Below are 25,358 nucleotides of genomic sequence, written 5' to 3'. Positions count from 1 at the left end.
ATTGCCCCTCCTCATTCTGAACTCAAAGAGCCCATGGTTCATTTTCTGTTCCCAGGATCCTCACTTGCTCTCTGGCTCCCATACAGGAACTGATCTTTTCCCCTATAATTTTCCTTATGTCATCTGGAGGGAGAAGCTCAGGCATAAGAAACTCTCTCTCCTCGCAGCACAAATCAAAAAAGGGAGGGAGAAGAAAACAAAGCAAGTGAGGAATAGAGAGACAGCCTAAGGAGTGAGGTTGGGAAGGTTATATGAGTGTGTTGATGTGTATTTTTGCATGCCCACTTAAGAAGGCAAAGAATAAAAGGTAGATTTCTCTATCCCAAAAATAATGTGCAAAACAGCTGCTCCCATTCTGCAAGATTGTTTGCAAAGCAGCAACAATGCTGAGCATATTCTTCCCCTCAAGGAAAATCTGCTCATGATCCAGTAAATTGCACTTCATTGTTTCCAGCTCTAGGGGTTTTAATAAAAATTTGATAGACTCTGTCAACTACTGAAGCCATCAGACCCGTAGTTCCTTACTACACTTTAGACAGAGAAAAAAAATACTGTTTATCGGTGGAGGCCAAGTACAGGCGGATTTTACATTTGATGTTGTTTTTAAAGAGCCAGATTGAAAATGCAGAGTTGTGTTATCTTACATCACCACACTCGGTCTCAGCTGTTGGAGATTGATGCTGTGCCTCCCAGCAACCAATTCTTGTATTCATTTCTCCAAATTGTTGATCCAAAAAAAAAAAAAACAATTTGCTAGCAAAATAATCTATTTTTCTTTTCACATATTAAATCATAACTTCACTTTAATATCTACAGACTAGAAAGGACAGAAAGCCTTTATCCAAAATCCAATATTCAAGGCCTTTTCAAGCAGTGCGTTAAACCCAACAATGTCATATAAAGTGAAGGCTGCCTTGGAGACGCTGCAGGCAACCTTTCTGGGCCCAGAAGATTGAGAAATAAAGTTTAAGTTCTACCTTCATCTCTCTCCTTCCCTGTGTTCTAGGATCTCTGGCTTTGGAAAACATTGTGGACTTAGGCACAGACATATGGACTTTTAGATGTTGGTCTGATTACAGACAGCCCTCCGGTTCACCTAAGTCCTTCCTTCCTTTCATGGCCCTCCACACTTTCGGCTGTTGAAAACGTTTTTTTGCAGATAACTAAGAGTGTGGGCTTTGAGCCAGCCTTAGGCCTTATTTTCAAGTAAGCAGAACTTTCTTAGCCCAAATATTATGTTTTAACTTGCTAGGGCTGCCACAACACAATGTCACAAACTGAGTGGCCCAGAGATTTATCATCTCATGGTTCTGGAGGCTAGAAGTCAAGATGAAGGTGTTGGCAGGGCCATGCTGTCTTCGAAGGTGCTAGGGAGGAATGTCTTTGAGGCCTCTCTCCTAGCTCTGGTGGTTCCTTGGCCACCTTCACATGGTGCTCTCCTTGTGTGGATTTCTCTGTAAAATTTCCCTTTTTATGAGGACACAGCCTTACTGGATTAGGAGTCCAACCTACTCCAGCATGTTCTCATCTTAACTAATTACTTTTACTAATTATTAATTACATCTGCAATGACTCTATTGGCAAATAAGTTCATGTTCTGAAGTTCTGGGTGTTACAATTTATACATATAAATGGCAGTGGGAGGTACACAATTTCAACCTATAAAAAATAACCTGGTTTTTCTGAACTTTGTCTCCCCTCATGCCTAGGATATTACAGCAAGTTCCCCAAAAACTAACCCAGAGGATTTGTAATGACTCTATATCCTGGGAAGGAGTTCACATCCTTGGGTTCTTTTATTAGTTGAATAGCAAAAACTGCTGATATCTTACTCTCTGGGGCCTACAAATTGTCATCTAATATGGTTCAATCCGTGTATATCCAGGTACATTCTCTTCTTTCCAGAGAAAACCCTCTTTAAGACTTTCAGTAGCTTGAGTCTTTCACTTGCCTGACCATAGATTCCAAAGTTCCATTCACCATTCCCACAGAGACCCAAGAACAAATGCTGACATCCTAGAATTCTTGAGATAGGCGTGCAGATTAGCATCCTCACGCCACAACCCTCACTGCATCACCACAAGAATTTTTTAATAAACACATTCAAAACGGGGCCCAGAAGATTGAGAAATAAAGTTTAAGTTCAAACTTCATCTCTCTCCTTCCCTGTGTCCCAGGATCACTGGCTTTGGGAAATATAGTGGACTTAGGCATAGACATATGGACTTTTAGATGTTTTTAGCCATAGACATATGGACTATTATAGTTATTTGGAAGGCTTACAAGAACCTTAACATGGCACCAAGGCACAAAATAATCTAATAAAATTAGAATAGCATCTGAGGCAGAACTACAGTTCAGAAACACAAAGACTGTGCCTCTTATTTTCATGAAGCCAGGTAATTATCCGGTACAACTAGCTTGGAGAAAGTAGGGAGAAGCAGCTCACATGCCAATGAATGAATGCTACTGAAGCTCAAGTTTGAATCTGCCTTGAGTATTACTCACCCAAGAGTGGGGAGCAGCACTAAAGGCCACTGAGACTCCTTGATTAGGTGGATTTCCTGGCTTTGCTATCGAGTGAAGCAAACATGGTGCTCTGATGGGCAATAAATGGCTGTGTTGTTTTTCTGTGTGTGAAAGCCATCAGGAAAATCAAGATTTTAGAACAATAAAGCCTATTGATAGGACACTAGGAGTTGGTGCTGCAGAGGGATTCCTTCATCCCAGCCACAGCATCTCTCATGCCCTGTAGGTTATTGAGTGTGAGGTGGGCTATGCTAGAATATGCTCTTCTCAAAGGGGTTTTAGGTGTTCTCCTGCTCTGCAATCCAAGAGCATGGGTCCTTCCAAGCCAAAGACCATCTCCAGGCAAATCATATCTCAGACCGAAGCATGTTCCAGTTTCCTAATAAGTGTCCTACCATAAGTACAGCCAGGGAGAGATGCTGATGTTTTGTGCATACTGGCTGACACCATGCTCAAGTGACTAGTGTTTTTGAGACATCTCTAAGATTTATGTTTCTGTGCAGGTTGCATCCAAGCAACCTGCCATTTTGTAACTGCTGGTTCTTTATAAACGTGTATATATATCTTGTGTTTTCACATTTCATTTTCAAATACTGTTGGTTGTAATAATTTAGGACAAAACTTTGAGAATATATTTTTTATTTTCAATTTAGATATCACAGACCAAAGTTGACAGAAAAAAATGAGAGAATATCCATTATAGGAGCAATAATAATATCATTAATAAACTACTAATTTTTATTGCAGTAGCATAAATAACATGGAAAGCATATTTAAAATATCAGATGATAGCAATAGTGATCTGAATGGGTACCTCTGTATCTTTTAGATTTCTTATCAACACATGTATTTTTAATCAGAAAAATAAGTTTAATGGAAAAAGCACATGATTAGAATTATGTGCTAATTCTAATTAGCAAATTAGAATTAATTTGCAAATAAGCCAGCTTATTTGCCCAACATTTATTGAATGCCAGCAGAGGCTTTCATGAATGGTATTTCATAATAGTTAAAACCTGACTAATAGCTAGTTCCTGGCCAGACTAAAAGGTGAGGACAAAGAGTGATGATCTGGAGGTCAATTTAGGGAGCTGAAAGAAAACCATGATAACTGAAGCTTCTGAGGAAGATGAGTGGCCAACATGATGCTGGAGAGGAAAATGAGTTCAGGTCATGCAGGGATTTGATAGTGATATCAAAGTTATTAAAAAAATGGATGTCAGAATGTCTGTTGTAGGTATTTCTCTGACCTTACGTAAAGAATATGTGTGCCAGGAAAGCAAGAGTGGATTGTAGACGGCCAGTTAGAGACTCATTGCAATAATCATGGCAAGGCATGATGGTGGCCTGCCTGGGTATAGGCAGGTGGACTCTGTCTCTTAAGAGAAGAGAAGACACTTGGGAAGACAGAGTGGATGACTGGATGACTGATCACTTCTTCTTCCCTCATCTGTTAAAGCTTGGACTTCCTCAGGACTTTCTTCTTTGTGATTCAACACTTTCTCTTATGAGGAATAAGAAAGAGGGTGGTTATATTAGTCCATTTTTATGCTGCTGATAAAGACATACCCTAGACTGGGCAATTTACAAAAGAAAGAGGTTTAATGGACTCACAGTTCCCTGTGGCTGGGGAGGCCACATGGTGTAAGGTGAAAGGCACGTCGGACGTGGCAGCAGACAAGAGAGAGTTTCTGCAGGGAAACTCCCCTTTATAAAACCATCAGTTCTCATGAGACTTACTCACTATAATGAGAATAGCACAGGAAAGACCCACCCCCATGATTCAATTACCTCCCACTGGGTCCCTCCCACAACATGTGGGAATTATGGGAGCTATAATTCTAAATAAGATTGTGGTGGGGCATAGCCAAACCAAGTGATCTTGAGAATGATACCCAGACAAAGAGGAAGAGTTCAGGTTTTCTTTGTTAATTGTTTTAAATCGTAAAACGAAATTGCTGTTCAACTTAAAAAGAAAAACTGCAGAGACACATTAGAAAAAAAATGATTATTCTTCTCCCATTTCTGTACTAAACAATGTTAGCAGTGTGATGTAACTTTTTTCTCTTGTATATTTGTGTATTTGTTGAATTTTTTTGTTTCAGTTTTAAACTTGTTGAATTTGAATTGCTTCTAGAATTTGCCAGTGAATACATCAAGTAGAAAATTAGACATATGGGTCTAAAATTCAGAAGGGAAGTATATGCTGGTATGTAAATTAGATATATGAGTCTAAAACTCAGAAGGGAAGCATGTCCTGGGTTTATAATTTTGGCTGTGTAAATATTACCTATGCCATGAAGATAAATAAGAGTGCCTGGGAGAAAGTGTTGAATCACAAAGAAGAAAGTCCTGAGGAAGTCCAAGCTTTAACAGATGAGGAAAGAAGAAGTCACAGAGATAGGAAGAAACCAGGAGAGTAAGCTGTCATTTAAACCAAGAGAGTGACAATTGTAGCAAGGAGGTCAATTAATGAAGAGTCCATTAGAGTAAGCAGCAAAGATATTATTAATAACATTAGAGGGTCACATCAGTGGACTGATTGGGACCAGTGCCAAATACATATGAGTTTAGGAGTAAACAGGCGATTAATAAGTGGTGTCAAATAAAAAATTGCACCTGACAAAGTTAAACAGATAAGGAAGATATTATTCAAGTCTATTGCAATAGAGGAGAGACAGCACACTTAATCTGACCTCAATTCCTCTGAAACAAAATTCAGGAGAGTTTTTAAGTATTCAAGTAGGAGAGAGAACACACTTCTTTGTGTTTGCTAATCAGCTTTACCCAAAGGAAGAGTAAACTTTCCCATATCTTTGTGACAGGAAGAAGGTTTACATCCTGGCACGAGGCTGAAGTTAAGCTCCTACCCTCCCACAAAGCCTGGAAGATAGTGGCGCTATCTTCTCCATGATTACATTTTAAAGGGATGGCTCCCAGGTTCTTAAGAAAGATGTTCCCAGATTGTAAAACTAACAGGAGGCTCTTAGAAAGATTTATATCTGAAAGGGATAGAGAAAGAACTTACAATACAGATTTTCTGAAGCAATTGGTCTAGAAATAGAAAGGTCACGGTCTGGAGTCAGGAACAAGCCTATCCAAAGTTTATTCCAGCTGAGGGAAGCATTAAGGCTGTCTTGGTCACTGGAGGCAGAAAACACTAACTACCCTTTTGAGAAAATTGTCCAGAAATGGGAGGAGAGAGAGTAACATAAGGGAAATGTGTGCTGGGGAACTGTATGTTTTTTATGTGTTAAGTTTAAAGAAGGTAAAATAGGTAGGTAGGAGAGTAAGAGAGGTGTTAAAGAAATTGGTCCATTTTTGCTACATTTTACTTAACTTTACCAAATTGGCCAATTTCACCTAATAGCAAGTGTTAATTTTAATAAGGAAAATCTCCTAAGAAGGCAGAGGGCATGGGAATCAGATTTATGGAGGAAACAACCACTGATAAGAGGTGAAATAGCTCATTAACTACACTCGGGGTGTGCATGCACGTGGGTTGTTAGATTCACTGGCAGAAATTAGAAGTGGTGTCTAAGGCCCAGCACAATGGCTCATGCCTGCAATCCCAGCTTTTAGAGAGGCAAAGGCAGGAGGATAGCTTGAGCCCAGGAGTTCAAGACCTGCCTGGGCAATATAGTGAGACACCATTGTCCACAGAAAGGAAAAAAAAGAAGTTGTGTCTGATAACTTGTATTTTTTCAGTATAGTTACAGGCAAGGTCACCTGTCCAGGGACTGTAGAGTCTAATGTAGTGGTCCGAGAACAATAAAGAAGATTTGAGAGTAAGGAGAGCAGATCAGAGATGCTCAGATACATGGAGAGGCCAGCTGAAGTGGCCAGGTATGGATTTGGAGTAGTGAGTTTTATCCCCAGAGGTGTGATGTTTCTTCAGAATCAATCTCCTTAAGAAGTCACAAAGAAGATGTATCAGGTCTCCAAAGCTGGAATTATTTTGTAAAATATTTAGCAGGAATATTTAACAACAGGTGAGAAAGACAAAGGTGTCTGCAAATATGACCTACTATCCATAAAAAGCTGTTACACTACTATTATCTGACTACTTATACTGTTACAGAATGAATGCATTAAAAATAAGTGGATTTTTCTTTTTTAATTTAAATTGTTCCCCCTCCCCCCAGGGAAATGAGGAACACGAAGCTGGTGGCCTGAAAGGAGATAAGGTAATTAGATTTTTCTTTTTTTTAAGATGGAGTCTTGCTTTGTTGCCCAGGCTGGAGTGCAGTGGTGCAATCTTTGGCTCAGTGCAACCTCTGCCCACTGCATGTTCAAGTGATTGTCCTGCCTCAGCCTCCCAAGTAGCTGGAATTACAGGCATGTGCCACCACTCCCAGATAATTTTTGTATTTTTAGTAGAGACAGAGTTTTACCACGTTGGCCAATCTGGTCTTGAACTCCTGACCTCAGGCGATCCACCTGCCTCAGCCTCCCAGAGTTCTGGGATTACAGGCTTGAGCTACTGCACCCACTGGTAATCAGATTTTAAAGTGATAAAAGGGTCCAGTATTTTGTACAGACTTACACATTCACATGTAGGGCCTGCCGCCCCCTACATGTGAATGTGTAAGTCTGTACAAAATACTGGGAGGGTATTTTGTATGGTCTCTGGGAGGGTGTCCAGCCTGCAGTGGGCAGGGACCTCCGCCTGCTTCTTGACCAGGCAGTAGGATTGGAATCTGCTTCAGAGACCAGCAAGAACTGCTGAGTAGCAGTTGGCTGCAAGAAAAGGAACATAGCAAGGGGAAATTACTATAATAAGATAAATGAAATCAGGACACAAGATTTTGTTTGTAATTAAATGTTTTATGAATCCATGTAGGTGGCAAAAGTAATCTGAAGACCCCTTTGGCAAAATACCTCAGGCCCAGATTCACTATTTTGTGTCTCCTTAAGTACCAAAACATAGGCTGTCCTGGCAGCCATTTTTGATGGGGTTTTATACTGAACAGTAGTGGTTAGACCAAATAATTATTTCAAAACAGTTTTAAAATTAAGACACTGATAAATTTCCATTGCATTCTCCTTGTCATTTGCAGGTTTAATTATCTTAGCTGTAAAGATAACAGATTCACTTCCCCTCTCAATAAGATGTTTCACTCCTGTTTGATTCTGAAATTGTAATGACCTCAGATTCCATTCGAATGTGCCATTGTCAGAAAAAATAATATACATTAAATCTACAGGCAAAGATGAGTAGGTTTGAAAATACTCTGAGGGAATGTGTCTTGTGAGTGCTACCTCCACTAATTCACCCTGTAAAAATTCTCTTGATTGAGGGCAGGGGATTTCGACACAAATCCAAGAAAATATGACTTTGGTGCCTTATAAATCAGTGCAACCAATTCATTCAAAAAGTTGTACACCCATCAGCAGAAGTTACGCTAAAAGATAGTCCAACAGAAACTAGGAGTTTCTTATAGATTGATGATTGAATTTCTGCTAAATAAATAAACTTTGACATTCTGAAAAAGACACCCAAAATTGATTACACAGCAATAAGTCATTTGTGTGTGGTAGATTTTATTGCTAGTATATTATTAGCATTATTTCCAGCAACCTAGTGGCTAACAGAAACCATACGCCACCATAACAAACGCATTACATTTTAAGCAATGACTTCTGGACATAGGCAGGCTAAGGGGGAAAAAAAAAAAAGCTGCAAAGCTTGTCATGTAGGACAGCTGAGCAATGAAAAGAGTTGTGACTTTTAAAGTATTTAAATGATGATTCATTTCTTGAAACAAAACAGCTGGCTTCTGTTTTGCTGTGTTCATTAGGAAACATATGTTACTTAGAAATTCTTAAGACCTCACTGATGAGAAATTTGATTCTGTAAAACAGGTGTATTTCAAACTCTAAGGACCTTTTCTATTGTTCAAAATCTTTTCTAATTGCTTCAAAATCTTAAGTAGAATTAGGAAAAGCCAGTGGCATAACTATTCCTTCCTCTCACTCAAATAAATAACGTAGAAGAGTCTACAGGGTACTTGATGCAGTACATGACATAAACAGACACATAAAAGGACTTTTTAAAGGCATGATTAATAGGAAATTGCCAATAAACAATGCATAAAATAAACAAAATTACAGGTGGTAGCTCTCACCTGTAATTCCAGCACTTTGGGAGGCCAAGATAGGAAAAACACTTGAGTCCAGGAGTTAGACCAGCATGGGCAATATAGTGATACCCCATCCCTACAAAAAATAAAAATATTAGCTGGGCATGCTGGCAAACACCTGTAGTCCCAGCTTCCCAGGGAGGCTGAGGCAAGATCACTTGGAGCCAGGAGGTAGAGGCTGCAGTGAGCCATAATCACACCACTGCACTCCAGCCTGAGCAACAGAGCTAGACCTTGTCTCAAAACAACCAAACAAACATAAACATAAGCATAGCAGTTGCTGGAAGAGTGAAATCAGCTCTTCCCATGAAAGTCTACTTACTATCCTTTCTGAACCAATACCTTAGTTTTTAAATTTTTAATGTAATGTAAGCCACAACAGTGAAAATGTAAAGCTCCATCACGCTGTTCTCAAAGACCTTTGCTTGTACCTGTGGTGAACCCCAGTGCTTCTGAGTCCTGGCTACACATTGGAATCACCTGGAAAGCTTTTAAAAACTACCCACGCTCAGGCTGCATCCACAGAGACTCTGATTTGGGGTGGGGCTCCTATCTCTACTATTTAAAAGTGCTTCAGATGATTGTAATACACAGCCAGGGCTAAGAACCACTGAGTAATAGGAAGAGCATGAGCTTTGGGACAAAAAAATTGATTGTGGCATTAACAGCTAGGTCACCTTGGGAAAGCCACTTCATTTCTCTAAGCATCCATTTCCTCATTCGCACAATGGGCATAATTGTATCTACACAAAGATTTGACAGAAGGATTAAAATTAAAGAAGAGGAAGTTACTCAAAAGCACAATAACTAAAATGCATGTGATGCCCTCACTAAAGATTTTCTATTCACCCATCTCAATCTTTCTTTCCTCTCATGAGGTCGCATTTAGCACTTTTTAGTATTAATTGTTCTTATTCTTAGCACCTGGTCTTGCTCATCTTTGTATATCCCACCGTAATTTTGACAGAGAAGGTACTCAATTTGTACTGTAGAATAAAAGATTTAACCAGAAGAATAATTAACATAAATGATTCATCATTCCTTTATAATATGCTACTTCTCATTGCACTGACCAGCCAAATAGAATTATTGAAAGAGCCAACCCTTCGGAACCTAACGGTACATTGAAGTGCCAGAACAAGCACAAACAGTACTGGAATACACACACCAATCACCCCTGGTTTAACAGCCACATCCTGTATCAAGAACATTATGATATAGGGAGAACCACTAAGGAACACAACTTGCTATTAACAATAAATGGCCATGGAGACTATCCACATGACCAGTCTACCAGTGTGGTAATAGTGGATGATCCCTGCTCTGTGGCTTGACTGGGACTGACAGGATGTGGTGTAGGGATAATGTATTTGCAAGTTACTTGAGGAGAATTGTTGCTTTATAGAGACAGTGGAACAAAGTGGCAGGATATCAAAGCACTCCTGAGAAAATAGCAGGTGTCTTGTTCGGAAGACTGTTGGGGAAAAGGTGGAATCTCTACAGCACCAAGCCTTTCAAATAGCATCAAAAGTGTGAAACTGAAGGAGAGTCTTTCCTAGTGCAAAGTAAATTCATCACTTGTGTTTCAATGCATATCTACAGTGATAAATGACTAAATATTCAATTTAAATATGAAATACTACAGGACGAGAATGAGTATTAAAGAAAAAAATATATAAAATATAAACCCATAAGTGTCTAACGTTCAGGTAGAAAATGCTTTTGCTTGGAGAATTTTATGAAGAAAGAGGTCTCTAAGATTATAATTGCTCTTATTTCGTTTATAATTGAATATAATTGCTCTTATTTCATTTTGTTGTTGTTGTTGTTGAGACGGAGTCTCGCTCTGTTGCCAGGCTGGAGTGCAGCGGCGCAATCTCAGCTCACTGCAATCTCCGCCTCCCCCGTGCAAGCAATTCCCCTGCCTCAGTCTCCTGAGTAGCTGGGACTACAGGCGTGTACCACCATGCCTGGCTAATTTTTTGTATTTTAGTAGAAATAGGGTTTCACCATGTTGGCCAGGATGATCTCAATCTCCTGACCTCATGATCTGCCCACCCAGCCTCCCAAAGTGCTGGGATTTACAGGCGTGAGCCACTGCACCCGGCCTATAATTACTCTTATTTCAGCATGTATGTTCTCCTACCCTTCCCCTTTGATATTGGCAGATTTGATTTTTACAAGCAATTGCTAGACCCCTTCTCAGCTTTGTACTTTATTTTATTACATGAGTCTAACTAGTAGACATATTTTTCCTTCACACCTATGCAATGAAGATTGTAGCACCTACCAGATGGGTAACATGAAGGTCACTCTGTACACCCTAATGCCTATACAAGGCTAATTGTTTATTTCCTCTCTCAAACCAACAACAATTGGCCCCTTAAATGTATCTCCCAACTTCTCCCTCTCCTTACCTTGAATATAATATACTATATCTAAAAAAAAAAACTTATAATGTGGTAAGAATAAGACTGATGATACACAGGATGTTTAGATACTATCGTAGAAAAAACAATACTTATGTAGCTTACTTGAATTAGGAAAAAGTCTGTATCCAGCACACTAAACTTTAAATTTCATGGATACTGCTGCAAAAGACATATTGAATATTTAAATTTAAAATGTGAGTGCATTTAAAGAAAAAAATAAGCTATGTATCTATAGGTGGTGTGTGGACATAGCGAATATTATGCAGTTGGGATGTGGATAACTGAACTTTGGGAAACACTGCTCTAGAATATTTGTACTGACAAGTCTGCAAATTGGCTTCTTATGCATTTGGTTCCTTGGCTCTCCAACAGGGCCAAACTACTACTAGCTGAAAGCCTAATGGTATAAAAAATTAGTACTGAGGTGAATCAAAACACTTCTTTCCTAGTATCAACTCTCACAGCACAAAATACCTCTTATTTCTATGACCAAATGTGTGAGAGTTTTTCATTCACAGCAAGCAAGCAATTGGTTCTGCAGCAGACACCAGCTGGTTGTCCTCTAATTCCATTCACTTCACACTATTTAACTAGTGGTAGCAACAGATCCCACAGATTGAGGGCTCAATCCCACAAGACTGCCCTCCACTTTATATGTCAATTGAAAGCCCCATGTTGTTTTATCTGTGCTTTTGATCAACTGGCTATAAATCGGGGCCTTCATGAGCCCCTCCTTGGTTTTGACTAATTTGCTGGAATGGCTCACAGAAGTCACAGAGATATTTACTTACATTTACCAGCTTATTGTAAAGGATGTTACAAAGTTTACAGGTGAAGAAGTACATAGGGCAAGGTATGTGGGAAGGGGTGCCAAGCTTCCAAGCTCCCATGCCCTCCCTGATCAGGCCACCTTCCAGGGACCTCTAAAGCTTCAGCTGTACAGAAGCTTTCCGAACACAGTCCTTGTGGTTTTTATGAAAGCTTCATTATGTAGGCATGATCGATTAAATCATTTGTCATTGGTGACCAAGTTAACCTTCAGCCTCTCTCCCCTCCCCAGAGGATGGAGATGAGGCTGAAAAGACTCTAAACAAGCCTTGGTCCTTCAGGTGACCAGCCCAATGCTGAACCACCAAGGGGTTGCCAGCTACCAGTCAACTCATTAACAAACAAAAAGATACTTATTGCTTTAGGGATTCCAAGGATTTTATGAGTTGTGTGCCAGGAAACTGGGATAAAGACCAAATATGTATTTTACAATATTGTTATCAAGCAGATGGGCTCACTGCCCAGTGTGTACCGAAGCCAATAACTATGGCACCAGCTTTTGAGAAAAGAAAGATTTTATTGCAAAATCAGCCAGCAAAGAGACAGGAATCAGGCTTAAATTTGCCTCCCAGATTTAGGGATTGGGGCAAGTTTTAAGGGATCAGAGGGCAAGGGACAGGATTTAGAGATGTGGGTTCAGGAGGGTCTGATTGGACAGCTTTGAATTTGACCGTTTATGGTAAGGTATGTTGAGGTAGATTTTATACCTGGATATTCTGGGCCAGTGGACCCCTTGGCTTCTGAAAGAACTCAGATTCTGGTCATGTCCTGGTCTTCTTAGTTCCACCTGAGGGGAGGATTTGTTGGTTCCAGCTGTTGTTACAGGTCAAAGCTGTTTCTGTTATGCATGCCCAGGCTGCATGATGGCAGTTTTTCGCTCTGTTATACCTTAAAGGCAACTCGACATTTTGTTATCAACAGAGGTTGGCTCTGTTTGGGCTAGTCCCACAGTTTTAAAATTTTAATAAAATTAAGATTAAATTTAGCAAAATGTATCCCTTAAATCTAGAAGGCTAATTAATATGAACATGATATTGTTTACCCACTACAGAAAATCACAAGATATGGGTTAGGATATACATATAAAAAATAAGCTGAGATTTTAGGGTTGTAAATTTTTACTTGAAGCACTTTCAGGTAGACTGTTTGAGGCTTCAAAATGAACAATCAGGCACATCCACACAGGGGCCAGGATTAGAGCTGTTCACTGCAGCCTTGTTTATAGTAGAGAAAAGCTGGTACAACCCAAGTGCCTATCATTGGGGCTGGGATAAACCCTGTTTTATTAACATGTTAGAATGCTACTCAGCTGTTATAATGAATGAATGAGATCATATGTATCAATAGAGATGTATATTAAAAACAACACTAAGTGGAAAAAACAAGTAATAGTATGTTATATATGAGATAAAACTATTTATGGATTTGTTTTAAATACTCAAAATAATATATTGTTTCTGATTCCACATATGCACTAAAAGTACAATCATATAAACTGAAAATATAAATACCAAATTCTTGAGAGTGGCTCCCTCTGGGTAGAAATCCTAAATATAGGGGATTTTGTCTTTGATTGTAAATTTTTTAATTTCTTTTATTTCGGGTACCTGATACATGAAGGCTTGGTGGATTCTATTTTATATTTTCTGTATTTATTCTTTCAAAGTAAAAAAAAAATAGACCAGGTAGGCAAAATGGTATATGTTTAGAAATATAATGGTGAACATCATTTTGCAAAAATACTGTTGAGGTCGGAGAAAAAATAAGCATTACATATCTTCTGGAGACTATATTTAATTTAAGAATTGTATAGGTATTCAAGGATCTTGGTAAACACTAAAAGGATGCACAATGCTGAGACTCCTCTGAAGTCTTATTAGTGATATAACTCCTTTCTGTAAGTATTACTTCTCAAATCGTATTTTCCAAAAACACTCTTTATATGTCACATACAAATCTCTCTTCAGGTTTTTTTGACCAGAACCTCTTCTAAGCTACTGCTGTCACTGCATCTACAAGAATGACTTATTTGTCCACAGCCAAGCATCTAAGTAGCAGTATAAATGCTGGAAACAGCTGAGAGACTCATTTAACTTCATATGACTACTGACTGCCCACCTAAACAAAGAAAAAAGTGCCTGAAATAAAATGAATCTGGATTATTGTGTCAATTAAACAGTCTGATGTCTTTGAGAGCACACACAAAAAAACTGGCTTTGGCACGTCAGAACAAAATTAAAATTTTTCTCCTCTAGATATTTTTTTCCTGGGAAAATAATTAACTTTGTTTCACATTAAATTTAAATATCATAATGAAATATATGGATTTCTGAAAGACATAAAGCCATTGTGAAGTACTGACAAACCCATTATCACGCAAATAGCCTAAGTAAATTCAGAACTTTGCATTCTCTGTTGAATGCTAATAGATAAATTGCATAGTTAGAAGGAGAGCAAGCAATCATTCTCTATCCGCCAGTCACAGCAGTACTTCTCTAACCATCTGCAAAATCTCTCTTCTGCTTTGTCTTGAAAGGGTGAAACTGGACTTCCAGGATTTCCAGGGTCTGTTGGCCCTAAAGGACAAAAAGGAGAACCTGTAAGTATTTTAGCTTTGAGGACAGAGGAAGAGTATCTTAAAAATTGGATTAAAAATATTTTTCCAAATCAGCCCCAATTCCACATACCTTGGTTGATCTTGTCATGGTAAACATCAGATCAGAGCTCCAAGCAAGTATTAGCTATGCTATGCACTAAGTCTTTTACATGTATTTACTCACTTAATCCATAAAAGTGTTCCATAAGGTCAGCTATTATCACATTTCAAATGATGAAAGTAAGGCATAGAGAGGTTAAGTAACTTTGCCCAAAGTCACACAGTACTAAGCACTGGTGCTGTGAATCACACCTAGGTGAGCTGATTCTAGAACCTAAAGTTTAAAATCACAAAGCTCCTCTGGTATAACTAAACACTGCAACTAAAATAATAAAATTAATGTATCAAAAGACTAGTACAAGTTTATCCAAAAGAAATTGGAAACATATCTTTCCGCTCAGACAACTGTTCTTCTCAGTGTACCTTTTGATGTTATTTTTCTTTCTTGATTTTTGTAAAATCAAAGTGGCTTCACAACCACTTTGCAATATGAGTGTGGCCAGTTTCTTTCAAAACATACTTATTTTTGTGGGGAAAAAGAGAAAAACCATACAGTATCATTTATATTCAAATAGGACCACCTAAAGTGATGAAAGGAATCATGGATACAAAAAATGACTGTTTAATGCTGCTTTTAAAAAAGCAGTTTTCAAGAGTCAGTGAGAATCAGGCTTAACAAATGTTTCATCTTAAAAAAAAAAAAAGTAATACGTCTTTTTCAACCACTTTACCCCTTTCTTTACCAGAGCGAATAAGGGAATTGGTTTATCAGAGGATAAAACATGAAGAGGTCCACTAAATTGCCTACATGACAAACAGGCACATTATTTAAAGTATTCAGTGTTACAAAGCCAAATTTTCCCTATGCTTCAGCTTTATAAAAATTAACAATGACAGTAATTTTTGCAGCTTTAGAATCAATCGGTGGCCTATATACCCTAGTTCTTCTCTACCTTTGGGAGTCATGCTTGCCCTTAGTATTCAGTTCAATCCTTCTTACACAACTACAGGATTTAGCAGTCTTTAATGGAGTTCTCCAGCTGAATATTTCCAATAACGTCTAGAAAATCTCATGTCTCAGAAATCAGCCTGGTGCATGCCCCTGGTACCTGCTGACTCTCTAGAGGCTCCCCACTTGGAGGTTCCTCTTAGCATTTCTTAACTGCTTCTTTAGGTCTCCATTGTCTTCCCTCCAAACCTGAACACTGACACCCACCTTCTCTTAATTTCCACATGATGCATGGATGACCCTGCAGTGAGATTTACAAAAATTTTACTGGAAAATCAAGGACTTTTAGAGCAGAAAGGAGAAAGTTTTAGTGAGTTAGTGCAGTGCTTCTCAAATGTGATTGCTGGAATCCCACTGATTCTAAGTCAGTAGGTTTGGAGCGGGGCCAGAGAGTCTGTGTTTTTCATAAGCTCTCAGTAATGCTGATACTGTTGGTCCATGGTCCACACTTCAAGCAGTAAGGGTTGGAGGAGTTCATAGTTCCTAGGAGTGATAGGCCTTTTCTTCCCCCAGGGATTTCCTCTGCTTTTCTCTCCTATCTCTAATGTTCAAGGGCAGTCCATATATCTCATGGGGACTGCCTTTAGACCTGTTTTCCTTAACTAGAGCTTCTTTTCCTCCTAACTCTTCCCTATACCAGGTCCCTATTCATCCCTTAATTATTCCACCACCCCATACATCGTTGCTTGCCTCCTTTCCCAACCCTTATGTTAAAACAACACAAATTTTACATTATTATGGAGAGTAGTTTAACTCTTTATGTTCTCAACCTTTCTATTCCAGAAGATGATGTAGACTTTACATTGCTTAATAATCAGAAGGCTCAAACAGAAGAGTAGAACTCATTCAAAGGTGAATTCTGAACCACCAATCCCAAATGGTAACTAAAATGGCAAATTGTCCCCCAATAGTATGACATTCAGAATATAGTTTGGTGTGAAATACATCAGAGCTAAAATATACTTCAGATTATAAGGAAAGGGGGACTCTAAAAGTTTAAATGACTTGCCTCAAATAGTAGCCATTGGAGTGAGGACCAAATAGCAAGTATTTAGACAACTAGGCTCCCAGGTTTTTTTTTTTCTTTTATAAACAGTTGCTTTAGTCAATGTGGCCACTAAACTTGACAATGGTTGTACATAAGCAATGACATGAGCAGTGTCATATAAGCAAAAATAAGCAGGGAAATAAGAATATAAATAAAATGTTGATCTAATATATAGAAATTAACCACTATTAAGATATTTCATCATATTAGGTAGATATGGGCATGTAGTTGTCCCTTGGTGTCTGTAGGGGGTTGGTTACAGGACTCTCAGAGAATACCAAAATCTGAGGATGCTCAAGTCTCTGATATAAAATGGCATACCCTTTGCATATCACCTATGCATTCTCTTGTATACTTCAAATTATTTCCAGATTACTTATAATACATAATACAATGCAAGTCCTATGTAAATAGTTGTTATACTATATTATTTTTAAAATTTGTACTATTTTTATTGCTACACTGTTATTGTTTTTCTTTTTCAAATATATATGCATATATTTTTTATTATTGTGCCTATTTTATTTTATTTTTTATTATACTTTAAGTTCTGGGGTATATGTGAAGGAAGTGCAGGTCTGTTACATTGTTATACATGTGCCATGGTGGTTCACTGCACCCATGAACCCATCATCTACATTAGGTATTTCTCCTAATGCTATCCCTCCCCTAGCTCCCCATCCTCCCAACAGGCGCTGATGTGTGATGTTCCCCTCCCTGTGTCCATGTGTTCTCATTGTTCAACTCCCATTTATGAGTGAGAACATGTGGTGTCTGGTTTTCTATTCCTGTATTAGTTTGCTGAGAATGAATGGTTTCCAGTTTTATCTATGTCCCTACAAAGGACATGAACTCATCCTTTTTTATGGTTGCATAGTATTCTATGGTGTATATGTGCCACATTTTCTTTATCCAGTCTATCATTGATGGGCATTTGGGTTAGTTCCAAGTCTTTGGTATTGTGAATAGTGCCACAACAAACATACGTGTCCATGTGTCTTCATAGTAAAATTATTTATAATCATTTGGGTATATATACCCAGTAATGGGATTGCTGGGCCAAATGTTATTTCTAATTCTAGATCCTTGAGGAGTCACCACACTGTCTTCCACAATGGTTTAACTAATTTACACTTCTACCAACAGTGTAAAAGCATTTCTGTTTCTCCACATCCTCTCCAGGATCTTTTATTTGGTCGAAAAGTCAAATAAAAAGTAGTTTTTGACTTTTTAATGATTGCCATTCTAACTGGCATGAGATGGTATCTCATTTTGGTTTTTATTTGCATTTCTCTAATGCAATGATGATGAGCTTTTCTTCATATGTTTGTTGGCTGCATATATGTCTTCTTTCAAGAAGTTTCTGTTCATGTCCTTCACCCACTTTTTGGTGGGGTTGTTTTTTTCTTGTAGATTTGTTTAAGTTCTTTGCAGATTCTCGATATTAGCCATTCATCAGATTGATAGATGGCAAAAATTTTCTCCCATTCTGTAGGTTGCCTGTTCACTCTGGTGATAGCTTATTTTGCTGTGCAGAAGCTCTTTAGTTTAATTAAATCCCATTTGTCCATTTTGGCTTTTGTTACCATTGCTTTTGGTGTTTTTGTCATGAAGTCTTTGCCCAGACTCATGTCCTGAATGGGATTGCCTAGGTTTTCTTCTAGGGTTTTTATGGTTTTAGGTCTTATGTTTGAGTCTTTAATCCATCTCAAGTTAATTTTTGTATAAAGTATAAGGAAGGGGTCCAGTTTCAGCTTTCTGCGTATGGCTAGCCAGTTTTCCACAGAACTTACAGATATACTTAACCTCTTCAAGTTATTTTCATTAAAGTAAAAATGAAAACTAGAAAACTATTTTTAAATAATGATTTTGTATATTTAAACACACAATTAACCTACTGGAAGAATTCAGATGAATGCCTTTTCATTTAATGTTTTTATCAATTTCTTGCTGTCACTCCCATTTCACATCCAATTAGAAGTGTGTTTGTGATCATTTTCTATGTATACCAGGCAATAGGAAGCTTTGGCCTTGGTCAGCATTCCGATTTGTCAGCCACTGGGGATTTTATAAATGAAATTAGAATGATTAACTCATTGTTCATTTGGGACTATAAAGGAGTTTTAAATTATCATATACTTCCTTTAAGCTGCAAAGGCAGACTGTGTGACACTCTGGGTATTTTTAGAGGCCTGTTTGCAATGGGGGTCTGAGTTTGGCCTGTAGGATTTATTCATACCCCAGTTTGGAGAGTTTATTTCTAAGAGTGTTTATAATTGATTCTATTTTCTACCCATTCTCCTTAGGGGGAACCTTTTACAAAAGGAGATAAAGGAGATAAAGTAAGTAAATGTTTTATCACTATCTTGGGTTTTCTACTTGATTGATTTGTTTTGCTCTGATTTTCTGGCATGTTTACTTTGGAGTCTAACAAATTTGATTAAATAAGGTCCATGAGATTTTACTTCTTCATCTGTGATTTAAGTCTTTTATTTTGAAAATAAGAAATTTTAAGCCTTGTTAAGTATTGTCATGTGAGGAGACTTTAACATTGGTTTGAGTCTTCTAATACTTTCCTTAACCAATTACTAATAGTAATTGGACATGAATGTTATAAAGACATCCACGTAGGATATCACAAATATAAAATTAAAATGAAAGATACTTTTTTCCCTAAAATTCTGTTAATGGCACAAACTGGATGTATCAAATACATTAATGAGCCACAGAAAATAAAAAAGCAAACTTGTTATAGCCAATATCATTCTTTTTTGTATAACCTTAATTTTGTTGTGATTTTTTTCATTAAGCACATACAACTAAAAGTAGAATCACCAACACATATTACCTTATATTCTATTCTCCCTCATTCCTTCTCTGAAGTTTTAATTCTCTGGGACATGAGATTAATTGGTGGCAAATTATAACTATGTCAGCTAAGTAGAGAATGCAGTGATTGCTAATGGGACATGATAATTACAGTGTCAAAAGTGGCATTGGGGGAAAAATATTATAATGAGGCAAGAAATTAAGAAAGTATTGTTTATTTATTAGTAATAAGTATTTTGAATCATGTTTTAGAATGAACTCTCCTTGATTTCATTATGCCTTCTGTAATTTCCCTTTGTATTGTATGTTAATTAGTAGAAATTCAATGAAAGTATCAGAGATGTCCATCTCCATCTGAATTTAAGCATTACCCATATAGTAATTATTTTATTTACAGGGAGAACCTGGGATAATAGGATCACAGGGAGTAAAGGTAATTTCTGGCATTCTTCAATTTCATCTCCAATCTTAATGAGATTATAAAAATTAAAGCAACATTGATCTTTCCTTTGCCTTACATGTTTAGGGTGAACCTGGAGATCCTGGTCCCCCTGGTTTAATAGGAAGCCCAGGACTAAAGGTATAGAAGAAATAACTAAGATTAATTGGGAAATAATTGGGGAATTATAGCCATTCTGTGTAAAACAATGTACTTTGGTGTACCACTCATTTTCTTCACAGATGCTCTCTGAGACTTTATCCTGTTTCCATGGTGATTTTCCTCCATTGGCTGCATTGATTACACACATAGTAACTGTCTTTGGTTCACAATAGGATTTCTAAACTCTTTTTCAGAGCATATTCACAGTAGCATCCCTAAAAGCTGTAAGAGTAAACACTGTGAGCTAAATGACCTTGAGCTATATTCTTAAAAGGAACAGAATTCAAGATCCAGTTTCTAAACCAAAATTATGCAGCCTTGAGGTGCTTGAGTTTCCCAAATGGGATTCTACAGGAGTGTCCTAAGAAAGCAGCTTTTGGAATGTGCAGGAGAAATTAATGTGATGTGCTCCCAGACAATGGGTAGGGCAAGTTATCCAATTACCACCTGCTCGTGAGAACAGATCCATTAACTAAAAACATCTGGAGACTATCTTGGTAAGCCCAAAGTATATTTCAGTATTACACAGATAAAGTGGGATGGTGGAAAGTTGGTCTTACTATAGGTAAAGATCACATTATGCTTTACAAACTCTCAGGTACAATCTGTCTATTTTTTTTTTTTTTTTTTTTTTTTTTTAGCAAAGCTAAAGCATATACTACCTTTTATTTTAGGGTCAGCAAGGATCTGCAGGCTCCATGGGACCCAGAGGACTGCCAGGAGATGTTGTATGTATAATGTCTTTGATATTTTTGAAATGAAATTGAGACTAGGACATGTTTTAATAAAACATCAACATCTGTTCAAGTAACTGAGATCCCACATTTCCCAAAGATATGGGTCATCTATGCCACTAAAACTATCATACCTAATATCAGGAGCTATTGGGAAGACTAGACCCTTCATATATTCATGTGAGATCTTTTTGAGTATCAGCCTAATAAATTGGTTTTTGGAACTCAGGTTAATTAAATTATCATTTTGGACATGCTTCTCAATGCTGTACCAGCAGTAGAGAAAATTGAAAATGTCAAAAGAACACCAAAAGAGAAAGCAAACATTTTCAATATACATAGATTTTAGTTCAAGTCTCCTTCTAAGGAAGACACTTCCAAAGCTCTATTGTTTTCTGGCCAAAGCCTTCCAAGGAAAGCAATGCTTTTAGCTGAAAATATGTCTGGAGGAAGATCGACAGATTGCATTATAACCTAGCTTTAGTGGACTTAAAATACTCAATGGACCCTTCTATTCATTATCCGCATCAGCTTTGTATTCCTTGAACAAGCCTTCCTAGCCTTCTGACAACTTGGGAGCTGAGAGCTCTCCATCAGTTCACACTTCAGAAAAATAAGAAAAGTCCTTGGCCGTAACTTCTTGGAAACCGATCACTATCTGACTATGATTAGAGTTCCCTTCAGGCCACTTTTAGGATCTCTCCTTTTTTCATGCCCCGGGAACAGCCCCTTGACCTAATGTTCTATTCTCCATTCTCACTGCTTGAGTGTCTCCTATCTATTGGTCGGTGCACATATTCTGCTTGGTACTTTGAACACCCAGTTTATAAAGCAAAGTTTTGTATCACTCCCCTACGCCAACTAATGGGCCACTGTAGGTAAACCTAGTGGACAGATCTTATGAAATAGAGACAATCCTGGTGGCACATGTGGAGCCACAATCCTCAAAAACTGAGATGAAGTGATAGTGGCTAGAGCTATAAAGAGAACAAAATCAAAAGAGAAAGATCCACTGTTTCTAAACATAGTAAAAATACATTTTTCTAGTTACCCTAGAGTCCTCTGAATCATTATGTGATACCACCAACCACCAACCTTCCTCCATGGCAATAATATGGGTGAGACATTCAGTTCAACTTGACTTTAGTTTCTAACCCATGGCATCCAGGTGGCTTCACTTGAAACAACAAATCACGTAGAATCACTAACATTTTTCCAGATCTTAAAGGCAAAATCAATCCAGCTCCTTGTATTAATAGGTTATATGTTAAAATTCCGTTCTCTTGACAAAGATTCACAGATATAGGGAAATGTTATTATAAGAGATGTTCTCATTGCTCTTTCTTATTACCTCTGAGTTTTCTAGGGATTGCCAGGAGAACATGGTATCCCAGGAAAACAAGGCCTTAAAGGTGAAAAGGTATAGTTTACATTTTACTAATTTTATATGTTAAGTAGATAGGAGGAAAAGACAGAGGATCATAAGGAAAATGAAAGGACAGCCCAGGGCTTCTGGGATTGTGCAGGGGACAGACATTCATATTAATTACAATGTAAATGACACCCCCTAGAGTTGTGTGTTTTGGCAGCCCTGGTTCTAGCACAGGAATGCCATGTGGCAAAATGAACTAAGAGATGAAGATATCAGGAGTCTGAAAGTCAAGCTCAGTTACCAATTCTGGTATAACCCTAAGAAGTCTCTTAATCTTTCAGGGTCTGTTTCTTGATATCTACATGGAAACAGTGTATTAACATTGAAAAATTATTGGGGAATAACTTAAACATAAAGATCATCTAGAGAATTTTATTAATAGATACACCCTTTTGTGCATATACATATATATATGTATATATAGACAGGCATATGTTTCGTGATACTGCTAACATAACTAACTGCAAAATCTAAATGCACTGAACAGTAACAGGCATGAATTAAATACTTAATAAATATTATTGAATGAGTTGGTGAGTGAGTGAGTGAGTGAGTGAATCAAGTTTGACTGGTTATGATGACAGCTTAAAACAATGGAAACCACTGCCTCCTTCTCACTTCCATCATGAATCTGAGCATTAAAGTAAGAATGTTACCTTGTTTTCCACAGGGAGATCCAGGTGGGATCATAGGCCCTCCAGGGCTTCCAGGTCCAAAAGGTGAGGCTGGTCCTCCAGGAAAAAGCCTGCCAGGGGAACCAGTAAGTATTAGCCCTTTTATTAATACTTTTCTTGCAAGTTCATTAATTACTACTTGTGGGTTCGTAGTTTCAGATCACAAGTATGGGAATAAGTTTAGGTCTACAAAAAAAGAAAAAAAGAAAACAGAATTACCATTCGACCTAGCAATCCTACTACTGTGTTTCTTTTCCCAAAAGAAAATATATAGTTCTACCAAAAAGGCGCATGCACTCATATGTTCATTGCAGCTCTATTCACAATAGTAATGACATGGAATCAGCGTAGCTACCCATCTACCGTGGAATGGAAAAAGAAAATGTGATACATATAACCATGGAATACTAGGCAGCCATACAAAGGACAAAATCATGTCCTTTGCAGCAACGTGGATACATCTAGAGGCCATTATCCTAAGCAAATTAATGCAGGAACAGAAAACCAAATACTGCATGTTCTTACTTACAAGTGGGAGCTAAACATCGGTTGCACACCAACATAGATATGAGACATGGGGGACGACTGGTGGGGAGAGTGGAAGAGAGTCAAGGTTGAAAAACTGTCAGGCACTATGCTCACTTCCTTGGGTAGCAGGATCATTCATACAATAAACCTCACAACACGCGATTTACCCACGTAATAAACCTATACATGTACCCCGAACCTAAAATAAAAGTGAGGGGAAAAAAATAAATATTCATCTGTTCATCTTATTCTTTTTTCTTGTTTTATTTTTTTGAGACAGGGTCTTAATCTGTTCACCCAGGCTAGAGTGCAATGGTGCAATTATGGATCACTGCAGCCTTGACCTCTGGGATTCAAGTGATCCTCCTACCTCAGCCTCCTGAGCAGTGGAAACTATAGGCGCACACCACTATGCCTGGCTAATTTTTATATTTTTTGTGTAGATGGGGTTTCCTGAGCTCAAGTGATCTGCCAACCTCGGCCTGCCAAAGTGCTGGGATTACTGGCACCTTATTCTTTAAATCAGAGATAAAGCTTCTTAAAAGTCGGATAAGCAAAGGGCTTTCTTCTGAAGAAACTATACATGCATGCATCATTTTGCATATGATTTTGGAAGATCCCTAGGCCCCCTGAATCCTAGGCATGGATTCTGTAGAGATCTATGAATTCCAGTGAGGTATACTGGTTGTAAACCATAGACATTCCTAGGGCAGTATTGCAAAACAGAAAAACTACCTGAGATTTCCCTTCTGGAGGTTTTGCAGGTATCACCATGGTTTGCCATTTGCAGAAAACATCTTTGTGACCCAGGCTGCTCCCAGGACATTGAAAACTGGACTGATGGAAAATCTAAATAACCAATATTTTTATAATATGTTTTAGGTGCCTTTGTTTCTCATCTTTGAACTTTTTATGTTATTTAATAATAATATTTTTCAATATCAGATGCCTCATTTTAGAAATAAAAACCTTTTGTATTTTAAAACAACTATACAAAATCTATAACTTATTGAAATTTGTACTCCCTGTTCCTTATTCTTTTATAGAAAAAAATTTATTCAAGTGATATGAAGAGTGATGAAACATATTTTAGTTGTAACTTCTAAGGTGTTTGTAACCTTTCTAGAAGAAGTTATGTATTAATGTATTTTTTCTTTTAGGGATTAGATGGAAATCCTGGAGCACCTGGTCCACGTGGGCCAAAGGTATGCAAATATTATAGTTAATTTTTAAGGAATTAATAATTAACAATATATAGTGGAAAATAATTATGTCTCTTGAGCCTAGCACTAACAGAAGCTTCTCATTTCACAGGGTGAAAGAGGACTTCCAGGTGTTCAAGGTTCCCCAGGGGACACAGGCTCACCAGGGGTAGGAATTCCTGGCAGAACAGTAAGTGAAATTCAGTCATGTCCTTGTTGATTCCAATATCATGAAATAAAATCCAGTGTCAAATTTTAACTAGGAGAAAAGAATAGAAAGGTCAGAGGAGGAAATACAAATACACACTATCCAGAGAGGATTGATGGGCATTAAGGTTGTATCACTTAAGCACAGAGACAGTACACACTGTTTGTTTATTAACTTACAGATGCTTCTCACACATACACTAAATTTGGAATAGAAGCAGTTATTTAACCCTCACACTTCCATTCTATATATTAAAAAGCACACATGAATGTTTGTAAGATGGTAAGAATGCCCAACATTAGGTCATTATACATTAAAGCTTGTTTTTAATTAAAACAAGAAGTTAATATTTAAAGTGGATGGAGTATGCATAAGTGAAATGACACCAAAAAGGCCTAAGTAATGTCTTCAGAGTGAAGAGATGGTGTTTTCAATAGTGAAAACAAATAATAGGCAGTTTTTAAAGTATTTAAACTATAAGGACAGAGCCTAGAACAGCCTCTAT

At 37.8% G+C, this 25,358-nt stretch overlaps 1 protein-coding gene across 3 annotated transcripts in view; it reads left to right on the top strand.

Annotated features, from left to right (window-relative positions):
- COL19A1 (collagen type XIX alpha 1 chain) overlaps positions 1–25,358 on the top strand; it is a 340,055-nt gene that overhangs the window by 246,734 nt on the left and 67,963 nt on the right. For all 3 annotated transcript variants that reach the window (XM_032275604.1, XM_032275605.1, XM_032275606.1), the window contains 10 exons: positions 6,675–6,716; positions 14,469–14,531; positions 18,952–18,987; positions 19,872–19,907; positions 20,001–20,054; positions 20,750–20,803; positions 22,176–22,229; positions 22,912–23,001; positions 24,604–24,648; positions 24,758–24,835. In XM_032275604.1, coding sequence (XP_032131495.1) covers positions 6,675–6,716; positions 14,469–14,531; positions 18,952–18,987; positions 19,872–19,907; positions 20,001–20,054; positions 20,750–20,803; positions 22,176–22,229; positions 22,912–23,001; positions 24,604–24,648; positions 24,758–24,835 — 552 coding nt within the window. The remainder of the gene's footprint in view (positions 1–6,674; positions 6,717–14,468; positions 14,532–18,951; positions 18,988–19,871; positions 19,908–20,000; positions 20,055–20,749; positions 20,804–22,175; positions 22,230–22,911; positions 23,002–24,603; positions 24,649–24,757; positions 24,836–25,358) is intronic.

This window comes from Sapajus apella, unplaced genomic scaffold, assembly GCF_009761245.1.
Source record: "Sapajus apella isolate SASKATOON/1434 unplaced genomic scaffold, GSC_monkey_1.0 scaffold6, whole genome shotgun sequence".
Classification (NCBI taxonomy): Eukaryota; Metazoa; Chordata; class Mammalia; order Primates; family Cebidae; genus Sapajus; species Sapajus apella.
Note: the sequence above shows the minus strand (reverse complement) of the source record. Positions and strands in the feature narration are given on the sequence as shown.